This window comes from Pseudonaja textilis, chromosome 12, assembly GCF_049901715.1.
Source record: "Pseudonaja textilis isolate UNSWEBS1 chromosome 12, rPseTex1.2, whole genome shotgun sequence".
Lineage (NCBI taxonomy): Eukaryota > Metazoa > Chordata > Lepidosauria > Squamata > Elapidae > Pseudonaja > Pseudonaja textilis.
The window spans coordinates 11,494,478-11,509,530 of NC_142001.1; the positions used below are offsets into that span (position 1 = coordinate 11,494,478).

General features: G+C 45.4%; 1 protein-coding gene across 4 annotated transcripts in view; it reads right to left on the reverse strand.

The window, feature by feature from the left end:
• MID2 (midline 2) overlaps positions 1–15,053 on the reverse strand; it is a 163,584-nt gene that overhangs the window by 28,861 nt on the left and 119,670 nt on the right. For all 4 annotated transcript variants that reach the window (XM_087941015.1, XM_026702980.2, XM_087941014.1 and 1 more), the window contains 2 exons: positions 8,736–8,843; positions 707–855 (listed from right to left, as the gene is read on the reverse strand). In XM_087941015.1, the coding sequence (XP_087797141.1) occupies positions 707–855; positions 8,736–8,843 (257 nt within the window). The remainder of the gene's footprint in view (positions 1–706; positions 856–8,735; positions 8,844–15,053) is intronic.

A 15,053-nucleotide genomic window follows, 5' to 3' on the forward strand; every position in this document is an offset into this window, starting at 1 on the left:
TAGAAGAAATTACTGGCCTAATCCTGTAAGGAAGGCAGGAAGGAAACATTCTGGTGTTGCTTACAGAAACTGCCTCTCCGTTAACCCTTTTTACATTCTTGGCAGGACTAGACTTCCTGTCTTAGGAACATCTCTGGAGCTTTTTCCCGCTCCTTTGATGGTACTTTGCTTGTGTGGAGTGACCATTCAAAGTTACAATGGCACTGAAAAAAGTGACTTATGACCATTTTTCACACTTACGACTGTTGCAGCATCCCCACAGTCATGAGAGGCCAGGCGAAGAGATGCGTGCCTCGATGTGAGTGATATTGAATTGGCCATGCCCAGCCAATAACATGACCACCAAGCCACTTCCACCCAGTCACATGACCACTAAGCCATGCCCACCAACTAAGCCATGCCCACAGAACCAGTTGTTAAAAAATTTGAATTCCGCCCCTGGATAGCGTCCCTGGCCTCTAATACTGATCTTGCTTCTTGGATGAGAAATATCTTCAAATAAAAACCTGAAAGTCCAGCTGCCTCTTGAAAAAAGTACCTTTGGGACAACCATGACTTGGATGATGGAGAATCTCCATGGACATTCAGGAACTTATAAAACCTGGGATAAGGGTTCCCTGGGAAGTCAGCAGCTGGCTCCCTCAGAACTTTTAGCACAAACAACACCATAGTGAAATGACAACACCCTTTATCTTTGGTGTGGTACCTTTCTGCCACATTCTTCGCTGTTTGCAGGAACCGTGCATGGTCGCTTTCTTTCAAGATGTGCTCAGCTTGGTTGATGAGGACCGTGGACCTCTCCAGGCACTGCCTGCAGTTGGCTACCTGCTGGGCTAGCTTCCTCAGCTTCATCACCTTTGGAGAAGAAAAACAGAGGATGCTACAGCAACAACCAGAATCTCATTAGCAGGCATCATGTTTGGAGGAAACAGCAAGGTGTCTTAAGGCATCCCTATTGTGGTGTGCCGCAATAGGCTGATGGATCTGGCAGCAGAGTTGGACAGTAGTGAGGGATCTGGGGAGGAACCTGGGCCAGTCCTGGAGGATGAGGAAGGCTCAGGCGAGGGCTCTGCATCAGAGGCAGAGATGGGGCCTAGGTAGGCTGGCAATTATCAGCTGCTTTCTCAGTTGGACAGCAGTGAGACGGGGGACCAGCTACAGCCGGTTCCCAGTTTGCGCATGTACAGAGCTGCCAAAAGGAAAGGACAATTACAAACTCAGGGTCGACGTGGAAGTAAAGCCACAGGTGGACGGCGAATGGCCCCTCCCATAGGGATTAAAAGAGGAGCGAAGGGGGAGGAGACTTTTGCAGGAAACAATTTGTTCCTTGCAGCAGTGTGAAGATCTGCCTGTGCATCTCAAAGACTCTGTGCTGTGTCCTTCCTTGTCAGCACTGCATTTGAAAATATTTACTTGGCAGCTCTCCAAGCTAGATAAGGTCTGTGCTCCTAATTAGACCCTTGAAAGACTGTTTTCCAGGCCTTTGGCTGAAGGTGAATGTGCGAAATTCCCATTCATTTAATAAAAGGGGTTTTGCCGGGACAAAAAGTCTGCTTAGTGCTTTTGGGGGACGCCTAGGTCAGAACAATCCCTTTAAAATTAAGGGACAGGGGAGCAAAGGGAGAGAACGATCTAGCAGGGGACAGAAAGCTGATAGGCAGCCAGGTCCTGCAGGATGGTCTTGCTGCCAACTCGATGCTGGTAAAGGAAGTGTGGAAGCAACTACAGGCAGGGAGGGACCTTCTCAGTAGGGGTGCTAGACTTCCAGACTGCAAAATAATGTGTGCTTAGAAGCCAATGGAATATTTAGTAGCTTCCATAATGACTTCATGGAAATGTTTCCACTCTCTGTCCACCCCTCTGTCATGTTTAGCTAGCCCCAGAAACAAAAATTATCCTATTTTGTCTGGGTTTTTTTAAACTCCTACCATTCTCTCAGTTCCAAATTTTGCTTGGAAAGGAGAAAGGGGATTTTAAAGAAATACTCATGGAGGATGGCATATGGTTTTCTGGCACTAATTTGATGATCAAGCAACTCGGGAGCATTGAACACTCTGCAAATGACTAGACAGCCACTTATCTGAAATCGTATAGTTTTTTTTTCCTGTTTGAGCAGTGGGCTGGACTAGAAGACCTCCAAGGTCCCGCTCTATTCTATTCTATTCTATTCTATTCTATTCTATTCTATTCTATTCCATTCCATTCCATCCCATTCCATTCCATATTCTTTTCTTTTCCTTATTCCTAATTCCATTCTATTCCCAATTCTATTCCTAATTCTAGTTCTAATTCTTTTCTTTTCCTTATTCCTAATTCCATTCTATTCCCAATTCTAATTCTATTCCTAATTCTAGTTCTTATTCTATTCCTAATTCTTATTCTTATTCCTTTCCTTATTCCTAATTCCTCATTCCATTCTACTCCTAATTCTATCCCTATCCCTACTCCTATTCTACTAACCAAGGAGAGAAGCAACTTAGAGCTAAGGAGAAATTTCTTAAGGGTGAGAGCAATCAACCAAAGGAATAGCTTGCCTTTAGAAGTTGTGGCTGCTCCATCATCGAAGGCTTTCAAAAAGAGACTGGATTACCTCTTTGTCTGGAATGATATATAGGGCCTCCTGTTTTAGCAGGGGGGGCAGGACTAGATGACCTTTGAGGTCCCTTCCAACTTGATTATTCTATGTTCTGTGGCTCCCTCAGAGTTCCTGGAGCCCAAAGGAACAGTGTGCGAGTATTCCGCATTACTTTGCCACCATTACACAAATACTACACAATGACGTTGTTTTGCCCCGTCTCTGGCGCAATGTGAATAAATAGATTTGTCTGTGGAAGACTGTTGTTTTATCACAGTCACCCCTGCATACACAGCACAACCCGATGCCTCCCTGAAGATGATTGGATTATTTCTATGCTTTGCAGGGAACCGGAAAAAAACATGACAGCGGCTCTCCAAAACACTCCCTTGTCAGTTTCTAAATCAGAGTTGAAGTAGCTGCCAAGAGCGGGCTGTCAGTCTGAACCCCTCTCTGACAAGGGAAAGTAGAAGAAACACCCACAGCCAGGGCTGAAATCCGCCAGCATCTCTCTCTCTCTCGTTGTGGGTGCCTCAAAGAAGGCACGATTAACCCTTGTCCCAATGGCAGCCTCAACTCCCTTCCTATTCCCCCCGAAACCTTTACCTTTGCTCCGCTCAAACTTGTGTGTGTGTGTGTGTGTGTGTGTGTGTGTGTGTGTGTGTGATTTATGGGACTGGATTCAAGATGACTGACTGCATCCTTGATGGAGTTACGCACAGGGCCATTTTGTTCTCAAAAAATTTATTTGTGTATTTATTTTTATTTGTTAAATTTATTTGCCCCTTCTCTCTCTGTGGAGCTACTCTAGGCAGCTTATAACAAAGGAAAAAGGGGGGAAAGAGGAGGAGGAAGAGAAGGAGGAGAGGAAGAAGAGGAGGAGGGGAAGGAAGAAGAAGAAGAAGAAGAAGAAAGAAGAAGAAGAAGAAGAAGAAGAAGAAGAAGAAGAAGAAGAAGAAGAGGAGGGAGGAGGAGGAGGAGGAGGAGGAGGAGGAGGAGGAGGAGGAGGAGGAGGAGGAGGAGGAGGAGGAGGAGGAGGAGGAGGAGGAGGAAAAGAAGAGGAGGGGGAAGGAAGAAGAAGGAAAAAGGAGAAGTAAGACAACAGAACAATAAAATAAATAAGAAATACCACTGCATGATTACCCAAAAAGAAAGAAAGTGAGCAGGGAGAGAGCAGAGAACAGGGGCAGTGAGGGGGTGGTGAGGCAGAGTCTGCCATTCTCTCTATATTCCTTCCTGCAAAACCATGGAGCAAGATGACATGGATAGCACCTAAAGCTAATGCCTTATATAAAATCAACTAAAGTTCAGTAGCCTATGAGTTCAATTCCCATGCAAAGAATTATCATAGAATTCCTAGAAAACACCATAGAAAAGACCCCATGGGAGAGATCAGTCTATGTATATCTGATGAGTCCCCAGAAGGAGGTAATCAGTCACATACTGCCTCCTTGTGGTCAGTATCACTAAAAACATAACACAATTTCATCTGGTTAAAAAAAAAAGGAATTTCCCTTACTTTCTAGGAATGTAGGGAAAGCATGACATAACATTACATACATATCTCTTCCATATCTCTCACTCTGAAACCTTAAGTACCATTCTGATGAATCTGCAACCACAAGGACTAGAAACATGGCTTTAAAATGGAAGCTGAGCTTTTCAAGCTGCTGCTGCATCATGCAGTTAGTAGCCATCATTCAACCTCAATCCTCTTGTGTGGCCATATTCCACTCTCTAACTGAACTGAGCAGGTCAGTGGTACTATTCTCTCTCTCCCTCTCTCTCTTCCCTCTCTCTCTTTCTCTCTCTCTCCCTTCCTCTCACTGTCTTCCCCCTCTTTCTTTTCTCTCTCTTTCTCTTCTCTTTCTCTCTGTATCTCTCCTCTATCTCTCTTTCTCTTCTCTCTGTCTCTTTTCTCTCTCTTTCTTTCTTCTCCCTCTTTCTCTTCTCTCCCCCCTCTCCCCCTGTCTCTCTCCCTTCCTCTCGCTCTCTTCCCCCTCTTTCTTTTCTCTCTCTTTCTCTTCTCTTTCTCTCTCCTCTATCTCTCTTTCTCTTCTCTCTGTCTCTTTTCTCTCTCTTTTCTCTCTCTTTCTCTCTTCTCTCTCTTTCTCTTCTCCCTCTTTCTCTTCTCTCCCCCTCTCTCCCCCCTCTCTCTCCCTTCCTCTCGCTCTCTTCCCCCTCTTTCTTTTCTCTCTCTTTCTCTTCTCTTTCTCTCTCCTCTATCTCTCTTTCCCTTCTCTCTGTCTCTTTTCTCTCTCTCTCTCTCTTTCTCTTCTCTCTGTCTCTTCTTTCTCTGTCTCTCTCTCTCTCTCTCTCCAACTCCAATACCTGTTTTTCCCCCTACACAACACTCCCACCTTAAAAGTCCCCTCCATCATAAAAGGTCTCTTGCTTACACGCAAGGAAGCGTCACTGAGAAAATCAGAGTCGAGATAGGAAAGAAAGCATCCCCAGAAATCGGATATGCCTGGCAAGGTGCAAATAGCATAAATTTTTTAAAAGCTGTCAGCTATATTGTCACAATACCATTAACTAGAGGAGAAATAAAATGCAGCAAATGTTATCAAAGATAAAACGGCAAACTTTCAAAGAAAGCAGCACCGAATATCTTACACCATCCTGTTTCAGTTTTTAGCCAAGGAAAAAAGATATAAGAATGGAATACAGAATAACAGAGTTGGAAAGGACCCTTGAGGTTTTCTAGCCCAACCTCTTGCTCAGAAAAGAAACCCGATAGCCCAGTGGTTGAAAATCAGTGGGGTGGAGACCACTGGTGGTCTGTGAGAAAATTTTGGTGGTCTGCAGAGAAATGTCACCCCCAAAGAACTCCCGGAAAGCAATTAATCCAGGCTGTGCGGGAACACAAGGCCTGTGAGAAGACAAGGCTTGCATTACTTGCATTGTGAACAACACAAGGCAGTGAGGGGAGTGGGGAAGGGCAGAGCGGAGGGGGATTTTCCCCACTCACCCCACGTACCTCGCCTGGCCACCGAGCTGCTTCTTTCCGCTTCTTTCTTCTTCTGTTTTTGGCTGCACGCAAGGAAAGCAGCAAAAGTCTTTCTTTCTCTCCCCCAAACTCCACCAGAAATGAGTCTTTGGGACCCTGCAAGGCCTCCTGCTCCAAGAGGCTGTGCCAGCAAAGACTCGTTTCTGGTGGAGTTTGGGGGAGAGAAAGAAAGACTTCTGCTGCTTTTGCCAAAAGTCTCTCTCTATCTCTCTCCCTCCGAAAATGAAGCTGGAGATGGTATCTTGTGATCCCAAATAAAGAACGATCGATCGGTATGAAAATGGGGTGGGGAATTTTCCTGCAGACTTTTGGGGGGATTTTCCCAGGGTCTCTTGTTCCACGGGATTTAAAATTATGAGTTTGGTGGTCCCTGAGGTCCAAAAGGTTGGCAACCCCTGATCTATAGCCCATTTCAGACAAATGCTTGTCCAATCTCTTCTTTAAAACGTCCAGTTTTGGAGTATTCACTTCTGGAGGCAGGTTGTTCCATTGGTTAATTGTTCTAACTGTCAGGAAATTTCTCCTTAATTCTAAGTTGCTTCTCTCCTTGATTAGCCTCCATCCATCGCCTCTTGTCCTCATATGCTTTGGAGAATAGCTTGACTCCCTCTTCCTTGGGGCAGCCCCTGAGATATTGGAACACTGGTGACATGTTATCCCTAGTCCTCCTTTTCATTAAACTAGACATACCCAGTTACAAATGTCCAAATTATTAGCAGTCTCGTTGATTTCCTGGTGTTGATCTTACTGGAGTCCCTCAGCTGTCTAGAGAAACAAGCATTGCCCAATTCCAAGCTCTGGTAACAGATAATCAGAGTTGGAAGGGACTTTGTAGGTCATCTAGTCCAACCCTCCACCCAAGCAGGAGACCCTACACCATTTCTGACAGATGGCAGCCCAGTCTCTTCTTGAAAGCCTCCAGTGGAGAAGCTTCCACAACTTCTGAAGGCAACTTCTGTTCACTCATTGATTGTTTTCACTGTCAGAAAGTTTCTCCTTATTTCCAGGTTAAATCTCTTCTTATTCAGTTTCCATCCATTATTCCTTGTCTGGCCTACAGGTCCTTTGAAAAATAGTTTGACCCCTTCCTCCTTTCTGGGGCAGCCCCTCAAATATTTGAACCCTGCTATCCTATCTCCCCTGGTCCTTCTCTTCACTGGACTAGCCAAGCCCTGTTCCTGTAACTGTTCTTCATATGTTAGTGAACAAGCAAACATCCTCTCCCCGCAACATTCTGCCCAAAATCGTTTCTTTCAGGCAGAGTGAAAGAGGTGAAAAGTGTCAGGCCAGGCTGAGGACAGACACGTCTTGCAATGAAATTGTACATTTACAGCCAGCGACAATTTAATGGATGTCAGAGGTTGTGCTTCAGTCTAGACTACTCCTGCTATCTTGTCACAGTTGGCCAAATACAACTTATAAGAAGAGGAAGTGGCCATGGGGCATTAGGGTTGCTGTTTATTCCAACAAGGTGCTAGAACTCACTCTGGTTTCAAGCAGGGGAAGGATGCTGGAGGTTGGCAGTTCGGAGAACCCTCCAAATCCCACTCCTGGCTGACCCCGCCCAGCCCACCCAGCCCACCCAGGAGTCCCCACATGACTCGTTTTGGATGCAGGTAACTCCAGGGTGCTCACGGAGCAGAAGTGGTCTTCAGCCACTTCTGACCAGCTCTGGAGAAATGTTGGCGGAAAATTTGAGTAGTTTGGAGAACTGGAAAATACCACCTCTGACTGCATCATAACAACCGGTTCTATAAAACTGGTCCAATCTTGTAGAATCCCACCCCTGGGTGTTCCTTCAGACTCACCATCGTCCCGCTCCATTAGAATTGAACATTTAAAAAAAGCTTCTTTTCATTTTAAAAAGGAGCCTACCGGCATTCAGGCATCCCATGAGTAAAGATAACACTAAAAAGAATTCCCTTCACAGAGGCAGCCAGCCACCTTGGCAATCCCTGGCTAACACGTACTATACGCTTTAAAAAAAAAAAAGAAAGAAATCCAACCTGGTCCAAGAATAACACTTGGAAAAGTTGACTCTTCCTGCATTAGTGTAGCCTTTGCTCTCCTAAGAGATGATTTTTCCCTTGGATATCTTCTGGGTTTCTCCAGCAGGACGTTAAGTACAGTGCAGCTGTGCAGGACAATTAGCAGGCTGCATTCTCCTACCCTGCCAAAATCTGCAGGTAGCTCCATTCCTGCCTCTATTTTTCTGTTCACCTTCCTTTTTCATTACCGGAATATGTCGCAGCCAATGCTATGCCAAAGAGAGGGGCTCATTCCAGCAAACAGCAGACAGGCCAGGCTTCAAACAGCTGTTTGCACAAGGAAATGACTCTCCTGCTGAGATTTAATGGGTTGATGGATGGTTCATTTATGCCCAAACTCATCAAGAAGATGATCCAGAGACAGAATGGAGGAGGGAGGGGGAGTCTGAAGGAGGGGGAGCTACCAACACCTGGTGAGAGGAGCACGGTGAAATGTCAAGCAGGTTTTAATGCAAACCCACCCACCCAGCACCTCCAAAACGCTGCTTTGCTCAAATCCTGCAAAGAGGTAGTCCTCAAGGAAGTGTCCTGCCTTATTCTTCCCAGAGAAAGCAATGGATGGAAACTAATCAAGGAGAGAAGCAACCTAGAACGAAGGTTGAAATTTCCTGCCAGTTAGAACAGTTCGTCAGTGGAATGACTCGCCTCTAGAATGGGTATGGGTGCTTCATCAGTGGAGACTTTTTAAGAAGAGTCTGGACAGCCATTTGTCTGAAATGATATATAGGGTTTACTGCTTGAGCATGGGTTGGACTAAAACAGGGGTGTCAAAATTGAGTTCATTGAGGGCCGCCTCAGGGTTGTGTTTGACCTCGGGGAGGGGACGGGGGGGGTATGGTCAGGATGGGCATGGCCACCTCAATGTCATTCATGTCAGGGGGTGTCTGTGGTGGCCCGAGTGCTCTGCCAGTGAAAACCCCCAAGCTCCATTTTTGGCTGCAATGGCTTCCTGCAACCCTATTGGCCAGGCACATAGGACCCCGAGGTTCTTTCGTAACAACAACCGGCCTGAAGAGAACACTCAAAAATAGCCATGAAGTGGACTTCCCACTCAGTCAACAGCTTCTGTTTACCAACCCACCTAACAGCATCACTCTCCTACCTTCGTCTCTTTGATCTTGACAGCGATAACTTGCTTGCGCTGACGGATGATGTCCACTAACTTATCACATTCCTCCATCAATTTGGCCTCATGCATGGCTGTGTTTACCTAAACGGGAGAGAGAAGGGAAGGAAGAACAGGTAAGAATGGAGTAGAGTGAGGACTAAGTCTTGTCTATGATCTAAGAGTAGGCTACAAATCAGGAGACCGTGAGTTCTAGTCCCACCTTAGGCATGAACGCCAACTCTCTGACTTTGGGCCATTCACCAAGAGACAGAGAGTTCTAGTCCCACCTTAAGCATGAACGCCAACTCTCTGACTTTGGGCCATTCACCAGGAGACAGAGAGTTCTAGTCCCGTCTTAGGCATGAAAGCCAATTCTCTGACTTTGGGCCAATCACCAGGAGACTGATTGGAAAGACCTGCCTTCAGAAGATATGGGTGCTCTAACACTGGAAGTTTTTAAGAAGAGATTGGCCACCCACCTTAGGAATGAAAATCATCTGGGCAACTTTGAGTCAGTCACTCTCTCTCTCTCTCTCAGCCCAACCCACCTCACTGGAACGGGAAAGAGGAGGAAGAAGGAATGTTACTGCCGTATGTGTTTTTATGGTGAGACTGGTCTATCAGGGCAACCTGGTCTTCCCAAATATGGGATGGAGCAGACTGCTTCCACTTTCACCTTTCAGCCCCAATCCAGGAACCTTCGCAGGCAGTCACTATTTGTCTAAATTTAAATTTAACATAAAAGGTAACAGTTCCCCTCACATATACTTGCTAGTCATTTCCGGCTCTAGGGGGCGGTGCTTATCTCCGTTACAAAGCCAAAGAGCCAGCGCTGTCTGAAGACATCTCCGTGGTCCTGTGGCCAGCATGACTAAATGCCGAAGGTGCACAGAAGGCTGTTACCTTCCCACCAAAGGTGGTCCCTATTTTTTCTACTTGCATTTTTTGCGTGCTTTCGAACTGCTAGGTTGGCAGAAGCTGGGACAGCTAATGGGAGCTCACTCCATTAGGCGGTGCTAGGGAATCAGACCATGGGTCTTTCTAATTGACAAGCTCAGCATCTTAGCCACTGAGCCACCACGTTCCTATAAAAATTTAACATAGTTACTGCCTTATGTTTGCTGCCTTGAGTTACTTATAAACAAAAATAAAGGTGGGATTTTTTTAAAAAAATGCTGCAGACCAGAAGAGCTTATCATGGCTGGGATGGAATTGGTGGCCTTCCCAACATTGTGGGCTTACATCTCTCATTGTCCCTCACAGCTGGATGATGAGAGATGCAGTTCAGCAACATCTGGAGAGCCACAGATTCCAGCAACCTCTAGAATAGACACTTGCCATCTGGCTCAGGGGAGAGGCATCATGTTTTCATCTGCCGTGTGTTTTCCCAGACAAAATGATACCGCTATTCCAAGTGAGGCTCAAGATATATTTGTGGGGTGGTGGGACAGATTTTGAGAATTAAAACAGCCCTTGAGAAAAAGGGACACACATCACCTCCTTTTCTGTAGCTTGCCTGCTCTCTCTGCTGTCTCCCGAGAGTACTTTTCATTTTGAAAAATGGTGCTCCGTTACCAACACACACCATACATTCCTGCCTCATATGCAATTTCCCCATGGTGATTATTTCTCATTGGTCTACTCATCAAAAGCCAAGCATCGGCTGGGTGGAAAAGAGAAGATGTGAGTTACACAAAAAGCTTTTCTATAAAATTTAAGAAGAGGGTTTGGGGATTGCGGGCACATATGTATGGTTGTGATTTAAGTCCACATCATGGTGAATTCTTCCAAGAATATCCAAAATACACATCAGTGCCTGTCTTCAGATTTGCAGATTATTAAAACATGCCCAGATCAAGCTCGTTCATTCTTATCTTACCAATTTTATGAGGGGTTTTTAGCCATTTTGGCTTCCATCTTCCATTGTGTCCTGACAACTGAGAAGGTGAAGGTTTTTCCCCTGTCCATTGATGTCTGATTCTAGGGGGTGATGCTCATCTCACTTTTTTAGCCAAGGGAGCCAGTGTTGTCCAAAGACATTTCTGTGGTCATGACTGCATGCCAAAGAGCATGAAATGCTCTTATCTTGCTACTGAAGTGGTACCTATTTATCTGCTCACATTTGCATGTTTTTGAACTGCTAGGTGGGCAGGAGATGTGGCAGCAATGAGACCTCAAGCCATCAAGTGGGTCTCAAATCCAGATTGTCAGCTTTCCAGCTGACAAGCTATTAGAAATTGTGTTTATATATAGCACCGCAGAGCAAATAAACAGTACAGTCACCATGTGCTTTACTGATCAACTACATTAACTGTAACAGGAAACAGGAAACTCTTCTTAGAACAAAAGAGCATAGAGTATATACCATAGATCCAAACTTGTAAACACTGCCATCTACTGGCTGAATACTATTGTGGTTGTTGCATAGAAATACATTCTAATAATGAATTCCAACACAAGCTGAGCACCTTTAACCAAACCAGTGCCTGGATTCAAAGTTTCCTGGCTTCACACATTCACCCCTGTTCCCCCTTCAAACATCACAATGCACAGAGAATGGAAGAGCTCTATGTTTCGTTACACAATTCATGTGCCAGTTGGTTTGTTTTGTATTGCCGCACTAGTCTCCCTGGCATCTGCAAGTCATTTGAAACCAACGGACGGAAGGATGTCTAACACAGGAGACATTTTCCTCCATGAGTCATTGGCACCACATGTCATGTCATTCAAAATGAGCACCTTTCATCTGTTCATTTTTTTCCCCTCCCCAATACAAAAAGGCAGCCTCTGGGGAGGAAGGAAAATAATCATGAAGATCAGACGAGACAAAAAGAGGCCATTTCTATCTCTTTTCATGGGGGTTCCCAACAAAATTAGAAAATGCTAACATGTAAAAAATGTTAACATTTTGCGTTGTAGGAAATCCTCCAATTAACTGCTCAGGAATGAGGGAGGGAAGCAAATAAACTGGGGGGAAATTGCACATTAACTCTTCAACTCTTGCCACTGCTGAAATTATTTTTCTCCAAAAGGGCCAGTTGAGTTTCAGAATTTCTAGGTTTGCTAAGAGGGTGTGATCTGTCCAAGGGGTTGACAAAGAGAGGCTGGAGTGTCTCCTTAATATTAAAACCTTTTCCTGCTGCATCGTTTGCTCTTTTTCTCTGAAGCCTGGCTAGATGGAAGCTCACTAAAATGGGGCAAAAATGCATTTTCTTCAGCTGTGCTATAGGAGAGGCAATTGACAGAGCTTAAAACTTGCAAATGAAGTGGAAAACTGCAACCCTGAAGGGAGAATTCTGAAGCTTCCCAATTGAAAAGAAAATTGCAAATCCCATTTGATGTGACCATTATGAGATTCTGGGTCTAACCAGAGGCATCTGGTGTAGGAGGAGGAAAGGAGGAAAGTAAGAGATTGGCGTGGAGAAAGAAAGGATGTCTCTATGATTGCCTGCACTTAAGGGTGAAAAAAACCCTGAAGCACAGGAATTGCTGAGCATAGTAGAATAAAAGAACAGCCCTAGCTGGATATTTTAGCAGGCGGTCTGTTAAGATCCATGCAACAAATGGGATTGGGGTTGTATCCGTGCCTCAAGAAGCGGGTGCAGTGGCTCAGCAGTTAAAGATGCTGAGCTTGTCAGATGGAAAGCTGACAGTCCAGGTTCGAGACCCACCTGATGGTGTGAGCTCCTGTTCCTGCCTCAACTCCTGCCCACCTAGCTTAAAAGCATCCAAATGCAAGTAGATAAATAGGTATCACTTTGGTGGGAAGGTAACAGTGTTCCGTGCACTTTGGGTATATAGCCATGCTGGCCACATGACCACGGAAAGGGACTTCAGACAATACTGGCTCTGTCATCCAAAAAAAAGGAGATGAGCAACATCCTCTAGAGTCCGACTGGACAGGGGAGACCTTTACCTTGTCTCAAACCCCAAAATGTCTTAGGTCAACGATGCTGGGTTCACATGTCAAAAATTCAGATTGTTGTGGCCTGTAAGCCACCAGCCCCTCCTGAATTAGAGGAGGCGGTGGCATCGGAGTCAGGATCAGCAATCAAGGCAACCTGAGGGCTCCGAGGGGGAAGAGAGAATGGATCTGGCAGAGAGAGAGATAGAGAGAGGCGGAGCCTGGGCCGTCCGTCAGCCCTCAGATGGAGAGTCAACAGCCTCCAGGTCTGGAGGTTGCTGATGAGGAAGAGGAGAAACAGCTGAGTCCAGTGCCTGACGTGTGGATGCATAGAAGGCAGAGGAGAGGAGAGCAGTGGAAATCTATGGGCCGGTCCTTGGGACGGAAGAGCCACCGCTGTTAGCAAAGCCTCACCCTAGCTCTGGGGATAAAAGGGAGGGGGCAGAGATAAATAGATGTGGCAGACAACTATTCATCTCCCTGCTGGACAGATTGTTAGTCTGAGGTGAGAGAGAAACTTTTTGCCAGGGCTGCTGGCGCTCCTAATAAAGGAATAATTACTTCAACTTTAGAGGGTTTGTCGGGTTTGAGGAGTTGGGTCAGAACACAGATAATGCCTACCTCTGCAAGCATGTTACTGCCCATCTCGGGCAAAAGAGAATCCTCTCCTCCCTGTGTGCCCTAAGATGGAAAGGGGATGGGCCTGGGTCCTTCTCTGACTGCCCAGCCGGCCTCTGCCCTTCCCCAGCCTCCTCCACAACCTCCAGAGCCCCACTTTCACTCCCTGTCAGCTGTTCCTCCTCTCCCTCAGAGTCAGTCTCCAACAGGGGCATGACAGTCGGTAAAATGAAGACCCAGATTGTTGGGGGGCAAAAGGCTGACTCTATAAACTGCTTAGAGAGGGCTATAAAAGCACTGTGAAGCGGTATATAAAAGTCTATTGCTATTTACAAAATTATTTTCATGTAATAAATATTTCGGGGCTGGCAAACAATCTGAAACTTCATGAAGGGATCGAGAAGTGGAAGAGTTTGGGAGGGACCCCTAATTAAACCGCTACAACTAAATAACTCATCTTCATAAATACATAAAGTTGCTGTCTGTCACAACAATTCAGTTTTCATTTACCCACATCAGCTTCTGTTGAACAGCTCAAGGTCCAAGGGATTAAAGCAAAGGGCGTGGCACCGTTGCTTCAGCTCAGGTAGGATAGGTGCATGCAGAGGTGTGTTTCTCTGTCTGTCTGGGTTAGCGAAGGAGCATACAAAGGAATCAATCTGCCTTGCCCTACTGAAAGAATAAATTGCAAGTAACCTAGGAGCTGAAGAGACGCCTGCATTGATCTAAGAGCCTCAGCCAAGTGATGAACCTCAATTATCGATAATAATGTTAGGACAGACAAGGCAGCTTCAAGGCAAATATAGCTCTTCGACTTCAAAAGGAGAAGCCTGTGAAAGCAACATCCACCCCTAAGCATGACAAGTTGGCAGGTTCAGGCCTTTGCAAACCTGAAGTTAACTCCTAGCAACGTCTGTGGTTAAACTTCAGGAGCTCTCAAAGGGCAAAATTAATAATAAGGGCAGAAAGGCAGTGGCCCAGGCAGCCGGGCAACTGCCCTCATCATTGCTTAGTGGTATCGTAAACTTGGAAAGAAGGTGAAGGTTTTCTGAACAAGAGAGCAAAATTCAGACCTGGTTTTCCTTTACCGCTTTCATTGTTAACATTGGAAAGGGGCCTTGCTCGATCTTCTCTATGAATCCAGCTCTGGCCACCATCTTAAGGGCTGCGCAGAATGGCCGCAGAGGTGAGAAGCAGCAGAAATTTCAAGAATTTGTATGGATAATTCTTTTTTTTTTTTCCATGCTGTAATTAAAACCACGAAGATGCAGAAATCGCAATCCAACAGATGGAAATAGAATTCCCTCAAAGGCTGACCCAATTTTACTACTTCATCAAAAAAACAAAACCATTTTCCTCCTGGCATTTTGAGGCATTGCCTCTTCTTGCTTCCTTTGCCTGGTCTGTCTGTCTGTCTGTCTCTGTCTGTCTGTCTATATCATCTATCTGTCTGTTTGTCTGTCTGTCTATCTGTCTATCTGTCTATCATTTATCTCTATCTATTTATCATCTATCTATCTATCTATCTATCTATCTATCTATCTATCTATCTATCTACTCAACTGTTCTGTACTAAACTGGTTGCTTTTGTGAAAGTAAAACTGAAACCGAAACTCCTCCTCTGCTTGTGTTTTGCATTTGGAAAATATTTCTTTTCAGGTGGGGAGGAGGAGTAGAACTCCTTAGCATCAGAGCGTGTTAATAATAATAATATAGGAAATACTAACCCTCTGATGGTCATTTCGAAAAACCCTTTCTTAGTGAGCACCTAGAAGCCAAGAGGAACATAT